This window comes from Dryobates pubescens, chromosome 29 (genome assembly GCF_014839835.1).
Source record: "Dryobates pubescens isolate bDryPub1 chromosome 29, bDryPub1.pri, whole genome shotgun sequence".
NCBI lineage: Eukaryota > Metazoa > Chordata > Aves > Piciformes > Picidae > Dryobates > Dryobates pubescens.
In genome coordinates this window covers 10,161,278-10,186,633 of record NC_071640.1, presented here as the reverse complement: position 1 = coordinate 10,186,633, position 25,356 = coordinate 10,161,278, and the positions used below count along the sequence as shown (strand labels likewise).

The window sequence follows — 25,356 nt, the reverse complement described above, 5'->3', positions numbered from 1 at the left end:
GGATCTGAGGAAAATGTAGCATAATGAACTTTGTTCTGTGGCTAGATTTGCAACTAGATTTTAATACTTGTTATTGAAAGGTCTGGAAACTCCAGGGGAGTGCAGAGACTGAGCACTGTGTGTACACAAAACCTCTGCCCCAAAGGGCTTCGTATTTAAATAGAAAAGATGGATAAATAGTGAAAAGGAAGACACACTGAAGAAATTTGCATAAAGTGCATAGCAGAATGCAGCAGAGAAATCTCCTCTAAGCCCCATGTCTCCTATATCCTGTCCCAGAGTTTTAGCTACCAGTCTGAGTCAATAATTTCATCATCTTTGCTTTCATACAGTCTGCCCATAACCCTGCTCCAGAGCTGCGGCTGCACGTTCCAGCTGCGGAGAAAGTCTTGACTGCAAGCTTTGGCTTCTTACTTCTGTGGAAAGACCAGGTGAAAATACTGCTCCTTAGAATTCAGTTGAGGAGGTTTCCCCATCTCCTACTCACAAGCTTCTTGCCAGGGGTCCCTTAGCCCCCAGGTCTGGACGTTGCTCAGCCTTCCCATAACCCTGTTGCATGTTAACCTGTGCTTTGAGGGGGGCTGTTGGTTTATATGCTGGACAACAACCCTGCCCTGAGTCAAACCAGAGGAATCCAGGTGTGGACCTTGCAGTGTTTAAAGTTTGGGTTTGTTTTTTTGTTCTGGAACACCTGCAAAGTTCCTTGTTTACCCAGGTGACGATGCAAGAGAGGGAATTTCAAACAAGGTGTTGCCTAGCAAAAAGCAGGCTCCTGGTGCTCGGAGCAAGGCGAGTCTGGGCAGCAGCGGGAAGCCAGAGAGCTGCTCACATTTCGTCGCTGTACCTCAGGACCCCGAGGACGTTTTCATTGGGAAGAGAGATTTCATTCAAGAATTTAGGGTGGTTCAGTGTTACTGATACTCGGTCCTTCACATTCAGGTGTGTCAAGTGGAGCTGGAATAAGGTCTTAAAAGTCTTTTCTCGGCAGGATTCTGACGCACACCATGTGGACAACGTCTGCCTGCTGACTTTGTCATTCACCAGGAATTCCATCTTGAGGTCAGTGGGGCTGGTGGAACAGTCAGGAAAACGAAAGTTCAAGTGGCAGTAGATCAAGTAGAGGCCTTGTTTCCTGATCACCAGCTCTTCTCTCTTGCAGTGGATGCCTTCACAAACACCCTTCTCAACCAAGCTCACCTTTGAACCGTTTACAGGCCTGGACACTAGAAAGGAAAGCAAACAAATTGAGAATGAGCCACAGACTCCAGCGATGTGAGCTCAGCCTTATGTGACTCACAGCACTTTGTTTCTTGGGAAATGGAGAGATTTGTTCAGGGCTTTTGGGAGCGACTTGTTCACCTTTTTTGCTGCAGGAAGCTCCAAGGACAAGGCCTTGGCCACATGACTGGGAATTGCCGCAGGGACATGGGGTATTTAGAAGTGCCATGGACTTACACAGCCAGGACAGGGAGATGCAGTGAAAATAGCCTTTTGTACACTTCAGGGGAAATAATGGAGATGCATCTTTGTGTGTTTGCAGAAGGCATCTTTATTTATTCTTTCTTATCAAGTTAAGCCCCACAATCCATGTGATCAGACAGAGGGCTTATCAAACACTCTCAGATCTGGGAACAGGTTGCCCAGGGATGTGGTTGAGACCCTGTCCCTGGAGACATTCAAGATCAGACTTGATCTGTGGCCCCGGGCAGCCTGCTCTAGTCAGAGTTGTCCCTGCAGGGTTGCACAAGATGACCTTTGAGGCTCCCTTCCAACCCAGTGCAATCTGTGAAGCTGTCAATCTCTGGAAATCCTAGGATTTTTTTCCCTTATAGAATACCCATGTGGTCAAAAAGCTATTTGCCAGTTCGAGTCACATGAGCAGCCTGCTCTTTGGCCAACTGCGCCTCACCAGTGGGCCCCCCACTCACCTCTCATGTATGCAGCAGCTTCCTTGGTGGCAACATTCTGGAGGATGCTTAGATAGTCTTCAGAGGTGTTCCCTGAAAGAAACAACAGATTAAGTCACCACTCCTGATGGTTTTGTCCCTTAAAATGATGCCAGCACCTCACACCGCACCTACATGCTGCAACTGTGCTATGGATGACCTCCACAGCAGCATCTCCAAAGCAACAGGTAGCAGCAGCTAAAAGAGCCTGTAGGAGAGCTGGTTCTTACTCCTTGGCTGATCATCTCTGATCTGCACATTTACAGCAGTGTAACTTGATTGGTACATTTACAGTGGTCTAAAGCTCTGCTAGATTGCAGCTATCAGTCCAAAATATTCTACTTCTTGCTCTCCTTCTTACAAACAGAATCATGTGTGCAGGTAAGAATAATGGAACCGAATTATTTGAAAGGTGCAGTGACAAAAAGAAGCTTTTAAACATTTAACTGGAGCATACTTCTGGGATGGCTCTTTGGGTGCCCCTGAAATGCCCCTCAGCTCTCTCGTGGTTGGAATTTGGCTGACTTCACGTGGGGCTGCTGGTTGTTCAGAATCAAATCTGCATGCTAGTGGAGCCGGGACAGCTCTGGTCCTGCAATGACGGCAGGAAGGGGTCACGCACACTGCCAGCACCTCGGCTGCGTGCAGAAGGCTTCGCTTGTCACGGGAATGTCCCCGGATCCCAGAGCGCCGGCCTGGGGATGCGCCGGGGCTGCCCCGCTGCAGCCCGTCCGGCGGGGCTGGCTCCCTCCAGCGGCCGCGTCCCGGCACTGCATCCCGGCATTGCATCCCGGCACGGCATCCCGCACTACATCCCACATCACATCGCCAAAATGCAGGCTGCCAAAACTCCACATCCTGGCCCTGCATCCCAGCATCATATTACATACCGCATCCCAGCACCACATCCCACACCACATCCCAGCACTGCAGGGCTGTTGCAGCTCCATGTCACAGGACTGCAGGACTGCCATAGCTTTGCATCCCAGCACACATCTGCAGCCTTCATCCCAGCACCACAATGCAGTGTCCTATCTTCTGCATGCCAGCACCACATCCCTGGACAGTCTCCCAGGCCCTGCTTCCCACACTGCTCCCCAGGAAGGCATCCTAGGCTCTGCATCCCAGCAGGGCATCCCAACACTGCATCCTGTATCTGCATTCTGGGATGGCATCCCAGGTCCAGCATTCCAGCACCACCTCCCAGCATCCCCACTCCTGCATCCCTGACCCTGTATCCCACCACTTCCAACTCCTTTCCAGCTGAGTTTCCCCTTACCACCTGCTCTGCATACACGTTTCTTCCTCTCCTGACTGGGCACTCAGTGCAGGGCACTGATTCTCCCTCCTTTGCTTTGCAGTGGCTTGGAGCAGAGCGGGTGCTGTCCTGTGCATCCCACAGGCAGAGGGATACTGCTGTCTATCCCAGTGGCTAAACCAGAGAAGTTCAGTGTCTTTCCTTCTTCCTATATGGCCCCACTGTAGCCGTGGCAGGGATGTTTCTCACAGGAAACCCTACAAGGGTCTCTGAAGGACCAGGAGGCTGCTCAGGGAGGCGGTGGAGTCACCATCCCTGGAGATATTCAAGAGTTGTGTAGACATGGCATTTTGGGCCATGATTTAGAATCATAGAATCAATCAATAAGGTTGGAAAAGACCTCTAAGATCATCAATTCCGACCTGTCACCCAACACTTCATGACTACCATACCATAGCACCAAGTGCCACATCCAATCCCCTCTTGAACACTTCCAGGGATGGGGACTCCACCACCTCCCTGGGCAGCACATTCCAATGGATAACAACTCTCTCTGGGAAGAACTTTCTCCTCACTTCCAGCCTCAACTTCCCGTGGCACAGCTTGAGACTGTGTCCTCTTGTTCTGGTGCTTGTTGCCTGGAAGTCGAGACCAACTCCCACCTGGCTGCAACCTCCCTTCAGGTAGTTGTAGAGAGCAAGAAGGTCTCCCCTGAGCCTCCTCTTCTCCAGGCTAAGCAACCCCAGCTCCGTCAGCCTCTCCTCATAGGGCTGTGCTCGAGGCCTTTCCCCAGCTTCATTGCCCTTCTCTGGATGTGTTCAAGAGTCTCAATGTCCTTCTTAAATTGAGGGGCCCAGAACTGGACGCAGTACTCAAGGTGAGGCCTAAGCAGTGCTGGCCATGGCGGTGTTGGGCTGGCGGTTGGACTCGGTGATCTTGGAGGGGTTTTCCAACGGAAGCAATTCTACGATTCTGTGATTCTGTTTTAACAGAAACTTGCTGGCATTTGAAAGGTTTACCCTAGAAAGCAGAAAATCCCCTTCTGCTTGAGCAGATCTTGGAAGCTGCAGCCCTGCAACATCTGCTAAGCTAGCAAAGCACTGTGCCTGCACAGCACCAGTCTGCTGCTGCCAGGAGCCCCATCACTCATAAGCTGTCTCAGGGTACTCCTGGCTTCTCTCAAGATCTCCCTCTCACTGCTCTAGCTGCACTTTGCATTTCACAGTATCACAGTATAACTGAGGTTGGAAGGGATCCCAAGGATCATCAAGTCCAACCTGTCTCAGTAGACCTCACGACTAGACCACGGCACCAAGTGCCACATCCAATCCCCTCTTGAACACCTCCAGGGACGGTGACTCCACCACCTCCCTGAGCAGCACATTCCAATGATGAATGACTCGCTCAGTGAAGAACTTTCTCCTCACCTCGAGTCTAAACCTCCCCTGGTGCAGCTTGAGACTGTGTCCCCTTGTTCTGGAGCTGGTTGCCTGGGAGAAGAGACCAACCCCTTCCTGGCTACAACCACCTTTCAGGTAGTTGTAGAGGGCAATGAGGTCACCCCTGATCCTTCTCTTCTCCAGGCTCCAAAGCTGCACTTAAATCATAGCATCATAGAATGGTTTCACTTGGAAGGGACCTTAAAGAACCTCTAGTTCCAACCCCCCTGCCATGGTCTAGGACATCTTCCACCAGCCCAGGTTGCTCAAGGCCTCATCCAGCCTGCCCTTGAACACCTCCAGGCAGGGGACATCCACAAGCTCCCTGGGCAACCTGTTCCAGGGTCTCCCCACCCTCACTGGAAAGAATTTCTTCCTCATGTCCTTGCATTTGTTGACGTCAGCAAGTCTGTGTGTGCTTTTGAACCGTCTCTTCGGTGACATCAGATGGGTTTCTGAGAAGGTTATAGAAAGAAAACCACCCTTCCAGTTCTCACTCCACTGAGGCCATTTCTCAAGTTAAAGCTTCTGTTAGCAAGCCAGGAGAGGCTGAAATTACTGCTTCCAGGACTGATCGATGGATATGTTCAAGCACGGCACCAAATTGGCTTTGCCCTGGGAACGGCGTAAAGCAGGAGTAATCCCACCGCAGTCAATAGGATTATAGGAGCTCAAAAAGAGTGAGGAGGAAGGAAAGCAAAGCCACATTTGGGCTGGTTTCACTGTCTCCTGTGGTGCCTAGGCTCTATAGATCAGACTGCTTCAAGGAAGCCTGCTGGTAAGGAAGGAGGCTTGGTAGGGAGATATTAAGGCTATTTTGTCCTAAAGAAGCTGCTGGGAGATAATTCACTTTTGTCTTCCTCGTCCCCTTCTACAAAAGGATGAGCATCCAGAGGGTGCAGCCCTCAAGGAAAGAGGCAGACTGTTTCCAGGAGCTTAGTGCAGCTTTTCCCCACTGTGAGATGGGGCTTAGAGGAGCTGCAGCCTCCCCAATGCTCCCATGATTTTCTCCTGCCATGCAGACTCTTTCCAGTCTCCTCAAAACACAGCAGGACCCTGTCCAGCCAGGAGGAACCCAAGGGCAGTTGGATGTGTGGACATGTGGACTGTTGCCAGAAAGGTCCAAGGAGTTGTGACTCTGCCTGGGGAACTCTCCTCATTGCTGGCTGCCTCAGTTTCCCCACCCCTGAGATGGATGCAACAGGACCATGGACAAAGAGCAGTGAAACCAAGAGCAGAGAGCGGCATGCCGGAGTGCAAAGTGGTGCTGCCCAGACAGCAAACGGGCTTTCTGCAGAAGCCCTTAAATGCCCAGACCTCCAAATGGAGTTTCTGAAGCTTGATCCAGTACTGCTCACCTGTCCCAGTGAGATCCCTGGGCAGGGTGTGTGGCATTACCACTAGCTGGAGGCTGAGTAGGGACAGGCATAACAGCAGATTAAAAACCTGCGTTTATTTAATGAGCTCGAGTCGTACAGGCAGACAATAAACAGCTTCCAGCTCCCCAGGCCCCCCCACCGAGTTAAGTGCTTATGAAACGAGATGAGGTGTTTTCATACATCTCTGTCAGCATGCTACAGCTGCCAGAACTTGCCTCATTTTATTTCTCAGCAGCTGTCATCTGAAGTCCCTGTAGCTGTCTTTTAACTCTCTCCTGCCACTTAAGTGTCCTGCGCACAGCTGCCAGCTGGAGCTGCTGCCTGGCCCAGCCAAGTGGTGCTGTGACAAGTGCCAGCTGGGGGATGTGCTCTCCTGGGCTCTCCTCATGGCTGTGCCTATCACACGCACTTTTGGTCCTGGAGAGCCCAAGGATGCCCTGGTTCCAGGCATAGAAGGAGGACTGAACCCAATTACCAACTTTGTTTCTGTCCTCCAGATTAGGAAGAACCTTTTCTGAACTCATCACCTCTGCCCCCTTGCCTGCTGCCAGACTTGGCAGAGTTCAAAGCCAACACCACTGAACTCTCTAGCCTCTCTAGCTCATCAATATGCCGTAGGTCAGACAGTTCCATCAGCTATTCATCTGTAGCTTGTGTTTTAAGCACTGGAGAGATGAGGATCAAACATTCAGCATCTTCTATCAACGTGGATCATCTCGCTATTAATTACATTAGCAAGCAGCCCCCGTTTATGACTAACTGGAATCTGCCAAGCTGCAGTTTCCCCCGGATGCTTGCCTAGGGGGGTGCTTATGTACTTTTTTTCCAGCATTTGCTAGCCCAGGCTTGCCAAACTTTTGCAAAGAAACAACTCATCTGCCCTGACCATCCTAGAGCAGACAGGGGCTCACGGGGCTTTGCCGTATGCTGCTTACGGGCTGCGTCAAAAAGGAGCTTGACCAGGAAGTGATTCTGCTGCTCTGCTCTGCTCTCCTGAGACCTCACCTGGAGTACTGTGTCCAGCTCCGGGGCAGGGACATCTGCAACTAGAGCAGGCTGCTCAGAGCCCCACACAACCTGACCTGGAATGGTTCCAGGGATGGGGCATCTCCCTCCTCTCTGGGAAATGATTATGAGGGTTGAGCCTCTCTAGACTTTAGCAGGCCCATGAATTTCTCTGTAACTTCATTTTCCCCTCTAGAAAATGAACCTAACAACACCTCTGTGGCCCATGTTAATATACAACTTGATCTTCATGAAGTGAGGATGAGCCTCCACAAAGAAGTATTTCCACAGAGAGAACACTTCACAAACATTTCATTCATGATGCTTTTAACTCTTTCCTTCTGTCCCTCAGGGACTCCACTGACAGAGGATTTGAGGAGGCTGGTGCCATTTTTTCACACAAACATTTGATCAGTTGGCCTTGCATCTTTCTCAGCCACTGCTTGTGGATTCCTGCAGACCCATCCACTGAGGACTGACAACTGAGTCAGGAACCTCCTATAAATCTGCTTTAGTGCCCACTGGTGGTTAGCTAATAGCAGGACATAATCTCTTTGGAAATCTAAATGGAATCATCCTGGGTTTCCTGCTTTAATGCTACAAAACTCTTTCAGAGAAGCAGCTGTGTCTGGACCACTGTCCCTTTGCACCACGACACTCTCTGGCTGCATGAACCCAAGCTGTCCCCACCAGCACAGCCCTGCATCCCTCCCCAGCAGCTCTGAGATGTTTTACACAAGTAGGTATCAACAGAGGGCTGGAGCAAGGCTGAGCATCCAGCTGGCAACTTCATTTTGCTTGCTTGCCTCAGGTTGTGCCAGGGAAGGTTTGGGTTGGACAGCAGGAAAATCTTCTACACAGAAAGGGTTCTCAAGCATTGGAACAGGCTGCTCAGGGAGGTGGTGGAGTCACCATCCCTGGAGGGATTTCAAAGATGCTTGGGTGTGGTGTTCAGGGACCTGATTTAGGGGTAGTAGCTTAGCAGCAGGGGTGGGATTGTGAGCTCTAGGTGAGTGGTTGGGCTTAATGAGCTCAAATGTCTCTTCCAGCCTTAACATTTCCATGGTTCTATGATTCTGTGCTTACAGTGTAAAACTTTGAGGTCCTGGTTTAAAGTAGGTGGGTAAAAAAACATCCAAATTACACTATCAACATCCAGCCTGCCTGAGAGGTAGACACAGAGGCAAATTTAAATCCAGAGCAACTTCATCCTCCCTACAGTCCCCATCCTGTGATGCTTCTTACACTTCTGTTCCTTGCAGCCCAGCAGCTGCAGGATGGGACCTGGCAATGGTCACTACTTGCTGCTCAGAAGCCAGCATAGGATGCCAGGCAGCATACAACAGAGCTTCCTGCTGAGGGGGCCTCAGTCAGTCACCCCCTGGGATGTATTAATCAGTGAGCCCTGCTTCATGCATTTGAAGTGAAAAATAAAAGGCCACTGTGATTTGCTCACCCTTTAGTGCTCTGTTACCCTGCCAAAGGCACCCACAGGCATTGAGGGGTAGGCTGGCACAGCACTTTCTCCCATTGCAAACAGCTTTTGGCAGCTCCTCCTGCCCTGTAGGGGTTTCCCTACCACTCCCTCATTTGTCTTTCACAAATGGCATCATCACAGATTTAGCAGTAACATTAGGAACAAGAGGGTGCCTGTAACTGATACTGACCCAAAGGCAGAATCTGGCTAAGGAAGCAGCACCTTGAATGTCCCCGGAGAGCACAGCCCTGCTGCCTGCCACCTGTCAGCTATTGATGAGGAGACAAAACAGCTGGCACGGGTTGCCTGATCTATTGAGAGCTTTTCTCCCTGCCCTGGAAATGTCAGAATTGGTTTTGCATTGCTCTGGAAAATCCTGACCTAGAGACACTGTCTCTGTGCCCCCTCCTCTGCTCAGCACTGGACTCCACACAGGCAGCCTGCATCACCTCTTTCTAAGGGGTGGGAAAACTCAGCCAGAGATCAGCACAGTTCTGGTGACTTCTCTGAGGTTACAGTGGTTCACAAGAGCAGATGTTCTGCTCTGGGGCTGAACCACCTTGAAGATGCTGGGAACTCTCCATCATCACAGGAGACACTTGTTTAGTAGGCTGACGCTTTGCAGCCTGTTATGGTTGCAAACCTCCTTTTTGTGCACCTTTTGGGGTGCACTGGGGTGAGGCTGTGATGTGACTTTCCAAACAGAATGAGAGAATCACAGAATGATAGGACGTGGAAGGGCCCTGAGCAATCTGATCTAGTTGGAGGTGTCCCTGCTGACTGCAGGGGGGGCTGGACAAAATGATCTTAGTCCAGTCTCCAACCTAAGAGCACTGTGGCCATTAAACCATGTTGAAGTGAGGATTTAAGGTGTCTTACCTTTCCTGATTGGTTTTGCAATGCCCTCTGCAGCTGGATCAGCTGCCTGAAAGAAGAGAGAAGGGAAGGTTATTCTGGGAGGGTGCTCATCTTGCACTACAACCTCTCTTTAGAAGTAGATCGTAAAGTTTTCTGTGGCACATCCTGAAGGCCACAGAGCCTAATGCACTGCAAGCCAACACCAGGCACTACAGAGTGTATGGTTTCTGTAGAGCCTCACAGGTCAGTGAGGGATTATTGTGGAGCAAACATCTCCAGCAAGCTCTCTGCATTCATTCATACATCATCCTCAGCCATCCCTCATCACTGCTCTACAGGAAGGCTGGAGAGGGACTTTTCATAATGGTATCTAATGACAGGACAAGGGGGAATGGTTTGAAGCTGAGGGAGAGCAGGGTTAGACTGGAGCTTAGGCAGAAATTCTTCACTGTGAGGGTGGTGAGACTCTGGAATAGGTTGCCCAGAGATGTTGTGAATGCTCCCTCCCTGGAGGTGTTCATGGCCAAGTCTGATTAAGAAGTACCTCTGCTCGTGGCAGGGAGGTTGGAGTAGATGATCTCTAAGGTCTCTTCCAACCTAAACCATTCTGTGATTCTAAGACAGCACAGCTCCATTGCTGACACAAGCAGCAATTCTTTCTGTGTACTAAGGAATGTGTACAGGCTATGTTAGAGGTGTTTTGGAAGCACAAACCCTGAAATCCTGACTCTGAGCTTGGAGTCAGTAGGACAGAATGGGACTGGACACCTTTGGAAACCAGTGGTTGGATGAAAATGTAAACTGTAGGGACTCAACACAGGTCTGAGAGTGAGAGTGTTGTCCAGCTTCACCTCTCCTCCTGCTTGCTGGGATGTAGACTCAAGGATCAAAATGGCACAGGAAACTCCCCTCAGTCAGCATGGGCTAAGAACTTCTCAGGAAGCAAGCTCCAGGTGTGCCACAGGGTAGGCGTCCTCTGTGGTCTTGCTTCTGTTTCATCACACCTCTGGGCCATCCAGGCTCACAACCCGGAAGCCTGTGCTTGCTTGCATAATATTTTCACCCAAGTGAAGTCACTGACAGCTCATAAATGTCCAACAATGCCCTTGAGGAGCAAAGACTTTCCAACAGAGGAAAGATCCTTGGAGCGTCTCAGCGCTTCAAACTCTGTGTCACACCCCTTCGCTCACGCACACCAGGCGGTCCAACAGTGATTTCACTCTCAGGGGGTGGCTTTTGCTCAGGCTAGCCTGAACCAGCTCCTCTTATGTGAGCACCAATTGCCTGGGCTGATCCTGCAGGCTAACCAGGCCTAGTTTAGTGCAGATTCATGGAATATCTGGAGCTGGAAGGGACCATAAAGATAGTTGAGTCCAACTGCCTGCTCCTCATAGGACTACCTCAAACTAAACTACACAACTAAGAGCATCACCCAGATGCTCCTTGAACTCTGACAGGCTTGGTGCTGTGACCACTTCCCTAGGGACCCTGCTCCAGTCACTGAACAGAAAGAGAACAGCATTGGGAAGCTGGCAGCAGCTTTAGCAGAACATCTAATATCTCCCGAGGTTAATGAGACATACCATGCATGTCATGGGACACAATTTAATCCACAGTGGTCTTAAAATAGAACCACTTTAGTCAGGGTGTAAATAGGATATGGTGTGGGGAGAAGGAGGGTGGCTGGACAGCGAGAGAAGTCATGAGTCTGCTTGTGGCACTGAGTGTTCTAGCCTTAAATCATACACAGAATAGGAGGGGTTGGAAAGGACCTCTGGAGGTCATCTAGCTCAACACCCCCTGCAGGGTCACCCCCAGCAGCCTGCCCAGGATCACAATGGCCAGGCAGATTTGGAATCTCTCCAGAGAAGGAGACTCCACTAGCTTTCCGGGCACCCTGCTCCATGCTCAGCACCCTCACAGCAGAGAAGTTTCTCCTTCAGGTGTTCAGATGGAAGAACGTTTAAGAAGACTTTTAATTAGACTCTGGCCTAGTTTGACCACATTCTCAACCACGGCTGAAGCGTGTGTCTCCATCTGACCCCAGCAAGACAATGTTATCCTTCGGTCGACTGCCAAAATGCTGTGTCGTGCAGGCAGGGATGGCACAGGTGCCATGATTTGGGTGTCTGTAACATCTGATTTGTTCATTCCATCTCCTCACACCTATATGAGGGAGGAGAGAAGCTGTCTGTTGAGGCAATATTTCTCTAGATCTTTCCACGGCTCTTCCTGAGCTCTTCCTCTTTCTACATCTCTTCCTGAGCTGCACAGGAAGGCTGCTGGGTTAGGAGCTGAACAAACACCTAGAGGTGTAGCTTGAAAAACCAGACATTTCCAAGGGTTTTTTGGGTTTCTACACAATATTCTCCTTCCCAAACTCTTATGCATCCTATTCACTTGAATCATCAAACGTGGGTCTGAGAACAGTCTCAGCTGAATACACTCCCAAGGAGTATCTGCCAGAGGCCTGGGACCCTTGCCCTGGGCTGCCCATCTCATGCACTCAGGGCACAGGAAGCATAAATTTCTAGTGCAATCTCTCAGCATTTCTGCTCTCTGCAGAGAAGAGAAGGCATTTCTGCTTGGGGGAGAGGTGATGCTCTGTGCCCAGCTAGATCCCCTGTGGGGGCAAGCTGTGAGAGCTGGGGCTGTTCAGCCTGGAGAAAAGGCAGCTCTAGGGACACCTTGGAGCAGCTTGCCAGTACCTGAAGGAGCCCTACAAGAAAGCTAGGGAGGGACTTTTGATGTAGTCAATCTTCCAAGGGGCTTGTAGAAACAGGACAAGAGGCAATGGATTGAAGCTGGAAGAGGGGAGATTTAGACTGGAGATTAGGAAGAAATTCTTTCCAGTGAGGGTGGGGAGACACTGGAACAGGTTGCCCAGGGAGGTTGTGGATGCTCAAGGCCAGGTTGGATGAGGCCTTGAGCAATGTGGACTAGTGTGAGGTGTCCCTGCCCATGGCAAGGGGATTGGAGCTGAATGATCTTTAAGGTTCCTTACAACCCAAACCATTGTGTGAGTTTATAATCTATGTCCATGCTGAATGAAATCAGGCAGCAGAGCTACTTCTGCCCATAGGGAAGTGTAGTAAAGTGAGTGAGATGTTATCATCAGTGAGATGATCACCTGGCAGCCCTTCCCTTGGAGATGGCAAGCAAGACAAGGCTGATGAGTCCTTACCACAGCTTGCTCTGTAGTAAAAGCAGCAGAAACAGAATCAAAAAGTACTAACATCCATTGTATTCTCACCTGGGAAGTGTCCCAGTGCCTGAAGCCAGCAAATACTAAATGCAGTTTGGTTTAGTGACAATTGAGTAGATATTCAAATAGAACCTCAGAGCTTGCTCTGAAACATGACTGGCTTTGCTTCTTTCTTTCCTAACAGCAGCAGCATTGTGTGTAATGCCAGGACTGGGAAGGCAAAGAGGCACACAGCAGGAGCCCAAAGAGATTAAACTCTACAGCACCAGCTCAGGAAGAATTCCTGAGAATGAATTTCACCCTGCCTGGAGTCATCTGGGAGCTGCTGCTGAAGGATTTCAGTCTTTACTCAGCAAGCAGAATAATCTGACTTTGCTTCATTAGAGAAAATGATCATCAGGTTCCAGTGAAAGTAATTTCTTTCTTCTTTAATCACTTTACAAGAATTTTTCCTAAGCTGTGACAGTCTGGTGCTGCTGGAGGGACCTTCTAATGTCCTGTCTCAGAAACGTGAACATTAAGTTAATGAGAGGTCCCTGAAGTGTGTGTGAGCCTCTAGGAAGTCCAAGGCTTCCCAAAGTCCACATCTCCAAGGCCACAGCCCTCCAGAAACTGGCCTGGGTCAGCCCAACTAAGTCTAAGGCTCACACAACAGCTCTGTGGGGATGAGCTCCTGGCACTGGTCCTCTAAGGGCATTTTGCCATTTGAAAATAAGTCTCAAAGCTCTCCTGCATTTCTGCTGAGACCCAAACCAGCATCACCCATCCCTGGCTGAGGGCAGGGAGAGGAAGGCACTGGCACCTCAGGGAGGTGGCCATGACTTGCCAAGAGACAAAAGTAGAAACCACATGTGAAAGAGGAGCATCATCCCACAGCTGATCTGATACTGAGCATCACAGGAAAGCGAGCTCCATGTGGCATTCATTTTGCCTACTGCTGACAAATCCTATTAAAGTGACAGCTCTAGACAGCAGGTGACTGTCACTGCACAGGATGCTGATGGCCAGAGACAGAACAGTGCAGTGTTCTTCTAAAATGCCCCAGTGGTTTTCTTGTGGTGTTCATCTGGTGAGGCCACTCCTCAAGTACTGGAATCAGTTTGGGGCCACTCACTACAAGAAGGACATTGAGGTGCTGGAGTCCAGAGAAGGGCAATGAAACTGGTGAAGGGTCTGGAGAAGAGGGCTGGTGAGGAGCAGCTGAGGGAGCTGGGGGTGTTTAGTTTGGAGAAAAGGAAGCTATGGAGAGACCTTCTGGCTCTCTACAACTCCCTGAAAGGATATTAGGATGTTAGGGGTTGGAAGGGACCTCCAAAGATCATCAAGTCCAACCCCAAAGCCTCCCTGATGCTTTCTCTTCTCCAGGCTGAACAGCCCCAACTCTTGCAGCCTGTCCCCACAGGGGAGGTTCTCCAGCCCTCTGATCACCTTTGTGCCCTCCTCTGGACCTGCTCCAGCAGTCCCACGTCCCTCTTACAGACAGTCAGGTCACTTGCCCTCCAGTGCCCGACACTGGAACACCAACCTTGGATACTGGCAGCAGATTTACAAATGAAAGCCTCCTGTAGATGATGTTCACCACCTCAGCAGAACAGCCTAAGCTTCAAAAGCTTGGAAACCATAAGAGAGCTGCATGGCTGGATTTGTTTGCTACACAACAAATTAGATCAGAGTAACCTACCCAGAGCTGCCTTCATGTAGATGAAGAGAAATAAAGATTAAGGTAATTTAATGTTTGAGAGTTTTGTTGGTTGGAGTTGTCTATGTTTTTAACCTATTTGAGCAGCCTGGTCTAGGAGGTTGGAGCCAGGTGGGAGTGGATCTCTTCTCTCAAGGTATCACAGTATCACCAAGGTTGGAAGAGACCTCGAGGATCATCAAGTCCAACCTGTCACCACAGACCTCATTACTAGACCATGGCACCAAGTGCCACATCCAATCCCCTCTTGAACACTTCCAGGGATGGGGACTCCACCACCTCCCTGGGCAGCACATCCCAATGACGAACGACTCGCTCGGTGAAGAACTTTCTCCTCACCTCGAGTCTAAACCTCCCCTGGCACAGCTTGAGACTGTGTCCTCTTGTTCTGGTGCTGGTTGCCTGGGAGAAGAGACCAACCCCTTCCTGGCTACAACCACCTTTCAGGTAGTTGTAGAGGGCAATGAGGTCACCCCTGAGCCTCCTCTTCTCCAGGCTAAACAACCCCAGCTCCCTCAGCCTCTCCTCACAGGGCTGTGCTCAAGGCCTTTCCTCATCCTTCTTGCCCTTCTCTGGACACCTTCAAGTGTCTCAATATCCTTCCTAAATTGAGGGGCCCAGAACTGGACGATGGGACAAGAGGAAATCACAGAATCATAGAATTGTTAGGATTGCAAGGGACCTCAAGGCTCAGCCAGTTCCAACCCCCCTGCCATGGCCAGGGACACCTCACACTACAGCAGGTTGCTCACAGCCACATCCAGCCTGGCTGCAAACACCTCCCGGGATGAGGCTTCCACCACCTCCCTGGGCAACCTGTGCCAGGCTCTCATCACCCTCATGGGGAACAACTTCTTCCTAACATCCAATCTCAATCTCCCCATTTCTAGTTTTGCTCCATTCCCCCTAGTCCTATCACTCCCTGACACCTTCAGATTGCAACACAGGAGGTTTAGGTTGGATGTGAGGGACAATTTCTTCCCCAAAAGCTTTGTCAATCCCTGGCACAGGCTGCCCAGGGCAGTGATGGAGTCCTCATCCATGGAGGAATTAAAAGCTGCATAGATGTGGTGCTGAGGGACCTGGTTCAGTGGTGACCTGGCAGTGTTGGTTTAATGTTTGGACTCGATACAACCAATTCAATTCTATGGCTGACCAAGTGGGAAATCTGCTTTGAGATGCAATTGTCAGTGGCTTGGTTTCTTTGTTTCTTTTCTTTTAGATTTTTTTTTTTTGCCAGGGTTCTCCACCAGAGGGGGCCAAGAGGCCCCGGTTGGGACAGCCCAGGGCAGGGTTATTGTGAAGCTGACAAAAGTCATCGAACACTGCAGGAGGGTGCTGGGTGCTGCAGGAGCGATTTCTTGAAGGCTAGAGCAGCACAACCAAATATCTGCACTGACTCCTGGAAGGATTTATACAGAGGAGGAGATTCTGCCCCTCTGCTCTGCTCTCATGAGACCCCCACCTGCAGTATTGTGTCCAGTTCTGGTGCCTGCAGCATAAGAAGGACATGGAGCTGTTGGACAGGATCCAGAGGAGGCCACAAAAAAGGCCTGAAGAACCTCTCCTACGGGGACAGGCTGGGAGAGTTGGGGCTCTTCAGCCTGGAGATGAAAAGCCTCCAGGGAGACCTTGGAGCAGCCTTCCAGTACCTGAAGGGGACTACAGGAGAGGTGGGGAGGGACTTTTGACAAGGGCTTGGAGTGAGAGGATGAGAAGAAGTGGATTGAAGCTGGAAGAGAGGAGATTTAGACTGGAAATTAGGAAGAAATGCTTTACAGTGAGGGTGGTAAGACACTGGAACAGGCTGCCCGGGGAGGTTGTTCAAGACCAGGTTAGATGAAGCCTTGAGCAGCCTGGTCTAGAGGAAGGTATCACAGTGTCACTAAGGTTGGAAGAGACCTCAAAGATCATCGAGTCCAACCTGTCACCACAGACCTCATGACTAAACCATGGCACCAAGTGCCACGTCCCTGTCCACGGCAAAGGGGTTGGAACTGGATGATCTTTAAGGCTCCTCTCAACCTAAACCACTCTATGAATCTGAGAAAGATTTCATACAGACAATTAAATGCACACATTCTCTAATGTACATCTGCAGAGTGATCGTGGACTTCACTCTTATACAAAGCTATTGATCTCCCTCATGCAGTCAAGACTATAATAACTATTCTGTGTTCCAAAGAGAGAGTGTTTTGATGTGTTCCTCCTGTTTAGGATCATGTTTGGTGTAAAATTTCATGGCAAGGAAAAATAAAATAAAGCTGCATAGGTAGCAATTTGTCTCCTGGAAAAACCCTGTTCCCTTGGGAAGCAGGGAAAGCCTTGGGAAGCTTGGGGAAGAGGAGGCTCAGGGAAGACCTTCTTGCTCTCTACAACTCCCTGAAGGGAGGTTGTAGCCAGGAGGGGGTTGGTCTCTTCTCCCAGGCAAGCAGCACCAGAACAAGAGGACACAGTCTCAAGCTGCACCAGGGGAGGTTTAGGCTGGAGATGAGGAGAAAGTTCTTCCCAGAGATTGGCCATTGGAATGTGCTGCCCAGGGAGGTGGTGGAGTCACCATCCCTGGAGGTGTTCAAGAGGGGATTGGATGTGGCACTTGGTGCCATGGTTTGGTAGTCATGAGGTGTTGGGTGACAGGTTGGACTTGATGATCTTTGAGGTCTTTTCCAACCTTATTGTTTCTATGATTCTATGAGCACCCTACAGGTGTTTCCAAGCAAGATCTGCTTCAGCTGTGGTTGCCACCTCATGGCGAGATCTGATGGTCTCACAGTTGTGTGTACAGGGAGGTGTTAGGTTGGACTCCATGATCTTAAGGTCTTTTCCAACTAGGTGATTCTATAATTCTACGATTCATGCCATTTGCCATGCTGAAAAAGGTTTTCCCACCGAGCCTGGAGGTTAAAAATGTGAAGCCAACAAAACCCAGAGCAGGGACAGGTTGTCCCAGATTAGGGATTTTGGACATTTGCCCAGAATTTGTTCACAGAGGTAGGTGGCCTAGGTGTTGGATAGAGTGTGCCTTGCAGTGCCAACACAGAAGTCATGAGAGTGGTGAAGCCCTGGAATGGGTTGTCCAGGGATGTGGTTGAGGCCCCATCCCTGGAGGTGTTTAAGCCCAGGCTGGATGAGGCTCTGGCCAGGCTGATCTAGTGTGGGGTGTCCCTGCCCATGGCAGGGGGGTTGGAGCTAGGTGATCCTTGTGGTCCCTTCCAACCCTGACTGATACTACTACTACTACTAAGTCCCTAGGGTCTGTGTGTCTTACAAGTACATTCTTCTAGTCCTTTCTGTCCCATATTGTGTCACTGAAGCTACCTCTCTCTATGTACATAAATACCTACCCAGACATATATACATAGATATATCCAGCAGCAGTCAATGCAGCAGGCAGAAAGTGAAGGTTTTAGCACTCTTGCAACAGTGTTAAGAAGAAAAATGAGGGCTGTTGACCACCATGCAAGCAGCTAGTCTGACTCCAGAGAAAAATAAAGTCACCAGTGAAAAATCAACACAAGTGAATGGCCTGAAGCCAAGGGTTTGTGCAGGTGAAAGCTGAAAGCACTGAACTGGCTTCTGCATCTCAAGTAGTTAGTTCCCCTCCCAGAAAAGTGATTTAGGTCCAAAATATTGACACTTTTCAATTCTGATGCTACTGTGCTCTGCTGCCCTTCCTGAAAACAAGGCATAAAGGGAATTTCTTGGAGTATTTCTTGGAAGATGTGGAAGGGCAGATAATGTATCTTTGAGGTGCTCTCAGATTCAGAGAAGCAGCTTTGGAATCATAGTTGCTTTCTTCTTTTTAGCCTTTCATATTGGATCTCCCTTCTTCAGAGTACCTGGACTTGGGGTATTGGGCATGACATGTTTCTGCACAGCCTTTCCAGTGTGTTTTCCTTCATCTTATACTAGGCAAGTGTAAATTCATCTTAAGGAAGACAAGCAGCCAGCTTCCATGGATCTGGGGCACTGTGTGTTCTGCCAGAATCACAGAATCACCAAGGTTGGAAGAGACCTCAAAGATCATCAAGTCCAACCTGTAAGAAGCCTCCTCTTATGGTGATAGCCAAGCCATGGATCACAAGGCCTGAACTGTCTCTAGAATTCTTTAACACTGCTTTAGATAGAGGAACATGAAGGTTTCTGTCTCAGCTCACCATAAGATGGGCATGAAGTTGCCACCATTGCTCCTGTGGCCAAGAACCACTCACATAACCCATTTGACAACATCTGGAGAGAGAACTGGATATTCCCAGGAAGCTGATGACACAAGATGTTGGTCCTTCCTTCAGAGGTTACAAAGGTAATAACTAAGCTAACCAATGATAGGATAGGATAGGATAGGATAGGATAGGATAGGATAGGATAGGATAGGATAGGATAGGATAGGATAGCCATGGTTTAATCATGAGCTCTGTGGTGACAGGTTGGACTTGATGATCTTTGAGGTCTCTTCCAACCTTAGTGATACTGTGATAGGATAGGATAGGATAGGATAGGATAGGATAGGATAGGATAGGATAGAATAGAATAAACCAGGTTGGAAGAGATGCTCAAATCCCTACAGCAACAGGGCTCAATGGCCACAGGGCTGTACGTCCACCCTGCCCTGCAGCTGCTGAAGTCAGTCCAAGATGCTGATCTCAATCACAACTCTATTTACCAAAGGAATGTGTGTTTGACCTGATGCTAACAGTGTGGCCATGAGCTAATGGGGTTTTGGAGCAATCCCTGAAGTTCCTTGAGGAGCACATCTCACAGAAACACCACCAGTCACAGATGGAAAACAACTGTGCTGCTTCTGAACTCGGGGTCTCTCAGCTCCCTGGGAGCAAGAACACAAGTCATACTTGTGCTGCCAAATTCCTCTCACAGCCTAAAATTGCTGCTGGATTTTATTTGTGTTTCTCACACACTTCAGCTTCCTACTTTCTCCTCCAGCCAAGCTCATTTCCAAAGCAGCTGCAATAATGTCATTACTCTTTTAAATGAAAATCTTGACTCTTTCAGTAATATTGTTCATCTGGCAGCGAGTGGAACTGGGTTTATCCTGATGGAGAGGTCATTTAATGCTTGCTTTCATAAGAAGTACAAATGAAAGCCTCATTATACAGGAAAGCTGTGGCAATTCTGTAATTACCCAGGCTGTTGCTTTAAAGATCCCCCTTAATGTCCCACTATTTATCACCTGAAAATCCCCATGCCTCATTCTAACTGTGCCCCAACTGCTTCATTTTGTTTGGAAGAACACTGGTTTCAGGTAAATAGCTCCTCTCTGGTACAACTTAAAGAAGCATCACTCAGGCCTTCTTGGTTTAATTTCTAGGTAATGTGCATGCACAGGCACACACAGTCAACAGGGTAAATTTAGTATGAGAAAATATTGAGCTGAAAGGACCATATTTTGTTTTTCATGGCCTACTTCCTCCAGCAGCCCCACGCTGGTGGTTTCATTCTATAAATAGCAGTGGAGGTACTTCAAATTTTGCAAGATTTCAAAGCCTGTAAAACTTCTGCCCTGGCATTTTCCCCCTGGCAAAGTTCATGGCAGTGTTCCTGGCAGGTTTGGAAGAGCACTTTTTATATGCACAGCCACCTGCAGCTGTGCCCCAGCTGTAGCTGTGTCACTGACTCCCCACCAACCCCAGATCCATGTCAGAGCAGCCCTATTTAAGGATAAAACATCTCTAGGAGAGGGAACAGTTGTTCATGTGAGACCCTGCTTCACTTACATCCTCAGCCATCCTTGCTATAGTTCTATTTTTGCAACAAAAGTCACCCCCAAGAGCAAGGCTGACGAAAGAGAGAGCAGCACCAAACTCCTTTGACCCCATCAACCACTCTGGGACTACTTCAAGAGAGCTCTGCTCCAGCGCATCACACTGCTTCCCAGCAGACACCACCACAGTGTCACACAGAGATGTCTCATCTTAAGGATGTTACTGAAATGCAGCAGCATTTCAGAGGAATAACTGCAGACACTACCAGAGCAGAGCATCTCAGGCAGTGGATGCTCTCCAAAGAAGCGAGAGGAGACACAGGTAAAACCAGGGAGCAGACACTGAGGCACTGATCTATCTTCTCCCCACCTCGCCTCCTACCAAGGCAGGACAGAGGGTGGTTTGCATCTTGAATTATGAGCTTTTCACTTGCATTTACCAAGTTGAAATGGCATGCTGGGAAGTAGTGCTGCTCATGGAGAGAGAGAGCTTCTTTTGGGGGTTTGGAAGTTCTTTTCCTTTCTTCCACCTTCCTTTGCCCTAATTCACGTGTGTGCATTTAAAGCAGGGGACAGCAGGTGTTTTGCTGGCTACAGAAAGATTTTTAAAGAGCAGTAGGCTAAAAAAAAAAAAAAAGAAAAGAAAAAAGAAATGAAGAGGAGAAGAAAGAAATGAGAAAGAAAAGGAAATTAAGAGGAAGAAAAAGAAATTAGGAGGGGAAAAAAGAAATTAAGAGCAGGGAAAAGAAACGAAGAGGGCAAAAAAGAAATGAAGAGGGCAAAAAGAAACGAAGAGGAAAAAAGAAATGAAGAGGAAAAAAGAAACAAAGAAGAAAAAAGAAATTGAGAGAAGAAAAAAAGAACTGAAGAGGAGAAAAAAGAAATGAAGAGGAGAAGAAAGAAATGAAGAGGAGAAGAAAGAAATGAAGAGGAGAAGAAAGAAATGAAGAGGAGAAAAAAAATAAAGAGGGGGGAAAAGAAATTAAGAGAAAAAAAGAAATTAAGAGAAAAAATAAATGGAGAGAAAAAAGAAATGGAGAGAAAAAAAGAAATGGAGAGAAAAAAAGAAATTAAGAGGAGAAAAAAGAAATGGAGAGAAAAAAAGAAATGAAGAGGAGAAAAAAGAAATGAAGAGGAGAAAAATGAAGAGGAAAGAAAAAAGAAATGAAGAGAAGAAAAAGGAAATGAAAAGGGGGAAAAAGAAATAAAGAGGAAAGAAAAAAAGAAATGAAGAGAAGAAAAAGGAAATGAAGAGAAGAAAAAGGAAATGAGAAGAAAAAGAGAAATGAAGAGAAGAAAAAGAGAAATGAAGAGAAGAAAAAGAGAAATGAAGAGAAGAAAAAGAGAAATGAATAGAAGAAAAAGAGAAATGAAGAGAAGAAAAAGAGAAATTAAGAGAAAAAGTAAGAAATGAAGAGGAGAAAAAAGAAATGAAGAGGAGAAAAAAGAAATGAAGAGGAGAAAAAAGAAATGAAGAGGAGAAAAAAGAAATGAAGAGGAGAAAAAAGAAATGAAGAGGAGAAAAAAGAAATGAAGAGGAGTAAAAAGGCCAATGAATAAAGTAAGAAATTGCTTACCGTCTTCTGAATGACTAAGACCATGATGGTGGCTAATGCAAAGACGAGTAATGCAGCAAGAGTGGTGATGATGAAATACAAACAAGTTTTGTTAGTGGCCCCAAGCCTCCTCGAAACGTTGTCTTCACTCACATCCATGGCTGATTCATGGGAGTCCTTCACCTGAAAAGCTCTTTGCTCTTGCGCTGAGCACACTCTTATATAGCTCTCAGGGTACTGCCCTGTAGCTCTCCTCGAGCAGCTTCAAGTTGCAGCCCATATCTGCTCCTGGCAGGATTTTCCCCCTTCATCCTGGCTCATGTGATCTGGAAAAAAACCCTTCATCGCCTGTAGTACAAAGGGCGAGGGACCTGGGGGCGTGAGGCAGGGCGCAGCTGTGAGGAGGGGAAGGAGCTTCGTGCTCTTGCTCAGGGATCTCGCCACGGTAGTCCTGCGCTGCACCCGAGGTTTCTGATGTCAGAAGGTGAGTGGTTACCCAGATGAGTCCTCCTCCCCTCACAGTGGCTTTCTGTGAAATGGAGAGCTATGCAAATTCTGTTTCATTTTATACTCGGTGCAGCTACAGCTCGGCACAGTAAGCCACCCCACAGCTCTGCCTTCCTGATGCACAGAGTCATAGAATCACAGAATCGTTGAATTGTTAGGGTTGGAAGGGGCCTCAAGGATCAGCCAGTTCCAACTCCCCTGCCATGGTCAGGGACACCTCACACTACAGCAGGTTGTTCACAGCCACATCCAGCCTGGCCTTTAAAACCTCCAGGGATGAGGCTTCCACCACCATCCTGGGCAACCTGTTCCAGTCTCTCACCACCCTCATGGGGAAGAATTTCTTCTTAACATCCAATCTCAATCTACCCATTCCTATTTTTCTCCCATTCTCCCCAGTCCTATCACTACCTGACTCCCTAAGAAGTCACTCACAGCTTTCTTGTAGGCCCTCTCTTCTTACTCCCAATAGCATCCCAGAGCTTGGATCTCCAGAGCTCTCTGTTCAGAGGTGGCCCAGGCTTTGAGCTGGGTGATCGTTGGTCTTGCCTGTATGGGTTTGGAAATGTTGGGTGAGATTTTCATTGAAGTATTTCATAAAGATGCATCAGGAAGTCATCTTTGATACAGGATGCAAGCTCTAAGCAGAGGTAGAGAGAGAAAGAGGTCACACCAGAGCAGCTGAAAGCACCATGGTAGGAAGTGCCCACAGGGGTTGTCTCTTAACCTTCCTGCCCTGGCTTATTTGCAGCTGGTGAATTAATGCTCTTTAATATCCTGCCCACAGGCTTCTCTGTCCTAACCTGGGACTACCACCCAGCCCTGAGGCTTCTCACAGCACTCAAACGAGATTTTTTAAGACCCAAAACATTCCTGCTTCAGCAGAAATCACAGAATTACAGAATCCTTTTGGTTGGAAAAGACCTTGAAGATCATTGAGCCCAAACATTCCCTAACTCTACCAAGTCTGGGGCTAACCCATGTCCCTCAGCACCACAACTCTGCATCTTTTTGATACCCCAAGGGACAGGGATTCAACTGCCTCCCTCAGGAGCCTGTTTTCCACTATTTGAGAACTCTTCCAGTGAAGAAGTTTCTTCCTCTACCTAATCCATACCTCCTCTGGCACAACATGAGGCCATTTCCTCTCATCCTATGACTTGTTACTAGGGAGAAGAAAAGACCTCTCCCTGTGGTTAATCTTTTATACCCACTTTTATGGTTGAGTGCTCTCTGGGCTTCAGTACCTGCCCATCTTCTTGTGCCGCTGGCCGGATGGTGTGACTTTCCCAAAGCACTTGCTGCTCCAGGCTAGGCAGATTTTGTAAGCAGAAACTGAGGCTTTTGCTCTGAGAGCATGGTGTGTGAGCTGCAAGGCCATCCTTCCTAACTCAGCCTCTGTTCTGTGAGATGACTCCTTGCTTGAGCTTGGGTATTCCTGAAGTTGTCCTGGTTAGATGTGTGTCCTCCTCTGGTTTGCATCTATGCAAGCTGGTTAACTCCTTGTGATGGGTTATGCCCATCCTGAAAACAGGATGCCCACCTAGGGTATAAAAGGGAAGACACTGCAGCCATTAGCTCTTTTTTTGGCTCCTACCTTTCCTGGGCAAGATCTGCAGCTGCCTTCCTGCTCCTCTGCCACGTGGCCCTGATCCTTCTCCCTGCTGCCTCCGTGCCTCTTCAGAGAGACTGGTTTTGTAGTCTTGTTTTTTTTTCTCTCCCATCCAACCTTGTTCCTTGCCCTTGTGAATCTTACCTGTTACTGTTTATATATATATATATAGTTTAAAGAAAACTCTTTACCTCTCTACTTCCAAGCTGACTCCAAATTATTTCTTGGAGGATTTGCTCCCTCCCTTTCTTTTTTCCCTCTCTGTTGGGAGGGAGGAAGGGGGAGCGGGGAAGGGATTCTCAGCCTTGCCCCCATCTGAGCTCTCAAGTCCCAGTTAAGGCTCAAACCACTACACTCCTGTAACATGATCAGAATGCCTGGGAGTGCTGCCAGCTGTTCCCAGCTCAGTGATCTGAGGACATCAGAGAGGCCAAGCAGGATCTCACCAATGGTCCATCAGCTCAACAGTTGCTTTCAGTAAAGAGCAACAAGAGGTGCCTTGGGAAGAATATTGGAGGAGAAATCCTGGTATTTATGGAGAGCAATTTTCCCATTTCCTCTGATTTGGGCTTGTGGGACTCCCATTCATCTCTTCTTCACACCCCTGACATCTTACTGTTATTATTACTATCTTTAATAAACTCACAAGAGCACAGCACTGCACAAGCTTCTATAGATTTCCAAAGCAGTGTTTTTCAGAGCATCTCTTATCACTGTGGAAACAAGCACCATCTATTTTAGTCAGAGACAAGGGGAAGCAGCCTCCTCTCCTTAAGGATGAGACAGCAGTGTCACTTGGTGAGGAAATCAGTTCCTCAAGCCTGACAGATTGGACGAGGTGGATCCTCACCTGCCCCATGGAGGCAAAAATTCTGGGCAGCTTCTAGCAGCAGTGGCTCTCACCTACCTTAATCTGTGCTGGAAGTTAATCTTGATTTGCAAGGGAAGGATTTACACAGTCTGGCCTGTGAATGTTCATTTGAGCCCTTAAAGCAGCCACTCCTGCAGAGCAGCAAACTCATCCTTTGGGAAGCAGAGCATGGAGATCCCCAACACTGGCACAGAATCATGGAATCATTTTAGTTGGAAGAGACCTGTAAGATCATCCAGTCCACCCATCAACCCAACACCACCATGGCCACTGAACCATGTCCTGAAGTGCCATGGCCACAGGTTTCTTGAACACCTCCAGGGACAGTGACTCCAGCTCCACCCTGGGCAGCCTGTTCTAATGCCTGACCATTCATTCAGTCAAGAAATCATAGAATCATAGAATCAACAAGGTTGGGAAAGACCTCAGAGATCACCAAGTCCAACCTGTCACCCAACACCTCATGGCTACTAGACCATGGCACCAAGTGCCATATCCAATCCCTTCTTCAACACCTCCAGGGATGGGGACTCCACCACCTCCCTGGGCAGCACATTCCAATGGCCAACAACTCTCTCTGGGAAGAACTTTCTCCTCACCTCCAGCCTAAACTGGTGCAGCTTGAGACTGTGTCCTCTTGTTCTGGTGCTGGTTGCCTGGGAGAAAAGACCAACCCCCTCCTGGCAACAACCACCCTTCAGGGAGTTGTAGGCAGCAATGAGGTCTCCCCTATCTCTCATCCAAGCCTTCTACTCCTGCAATGTAAGGGGCGGTTTCCAAGAATAGCAATGTCCTTTCCTCATTTTGTTTCTCCAATAAAATTAC

The 25,356-nt window shown here is 48.5% G+C and overlaps 1 protein-coding gene across 1 annotated transcript; it reads right to left on the bottom strand.

Annotated features, from left to right (window-relative positions):
• Nucleotides 1-825: 825 nt before the first annotated feature.
• LOC104306140 (tumor necrosis factor ligand superfamily member 8) lies at nucleotides 826-23,429 on the bottom strand. The gene is made up of 5 exons (XM_009907085.2): nucleotides 23,296-23,429; nucleotides 21,563-21,803; nucleotides 9,384-9,429; nucleotides 1,929-2,000; nucleotides 826-1,223 (listed from the first exon to the last, which is right to left on the bottom strand). Exons 1-5 carry the CDS (start codon nucleotides 23,427-23,429, stop codon nucleotides 826-828), a joined length of 891 nt encoding a protein of 296 aa, XP_009905387.2.
• Nucleotides 23,430-25,356: the final 1,927 nt, after the last annotated feature.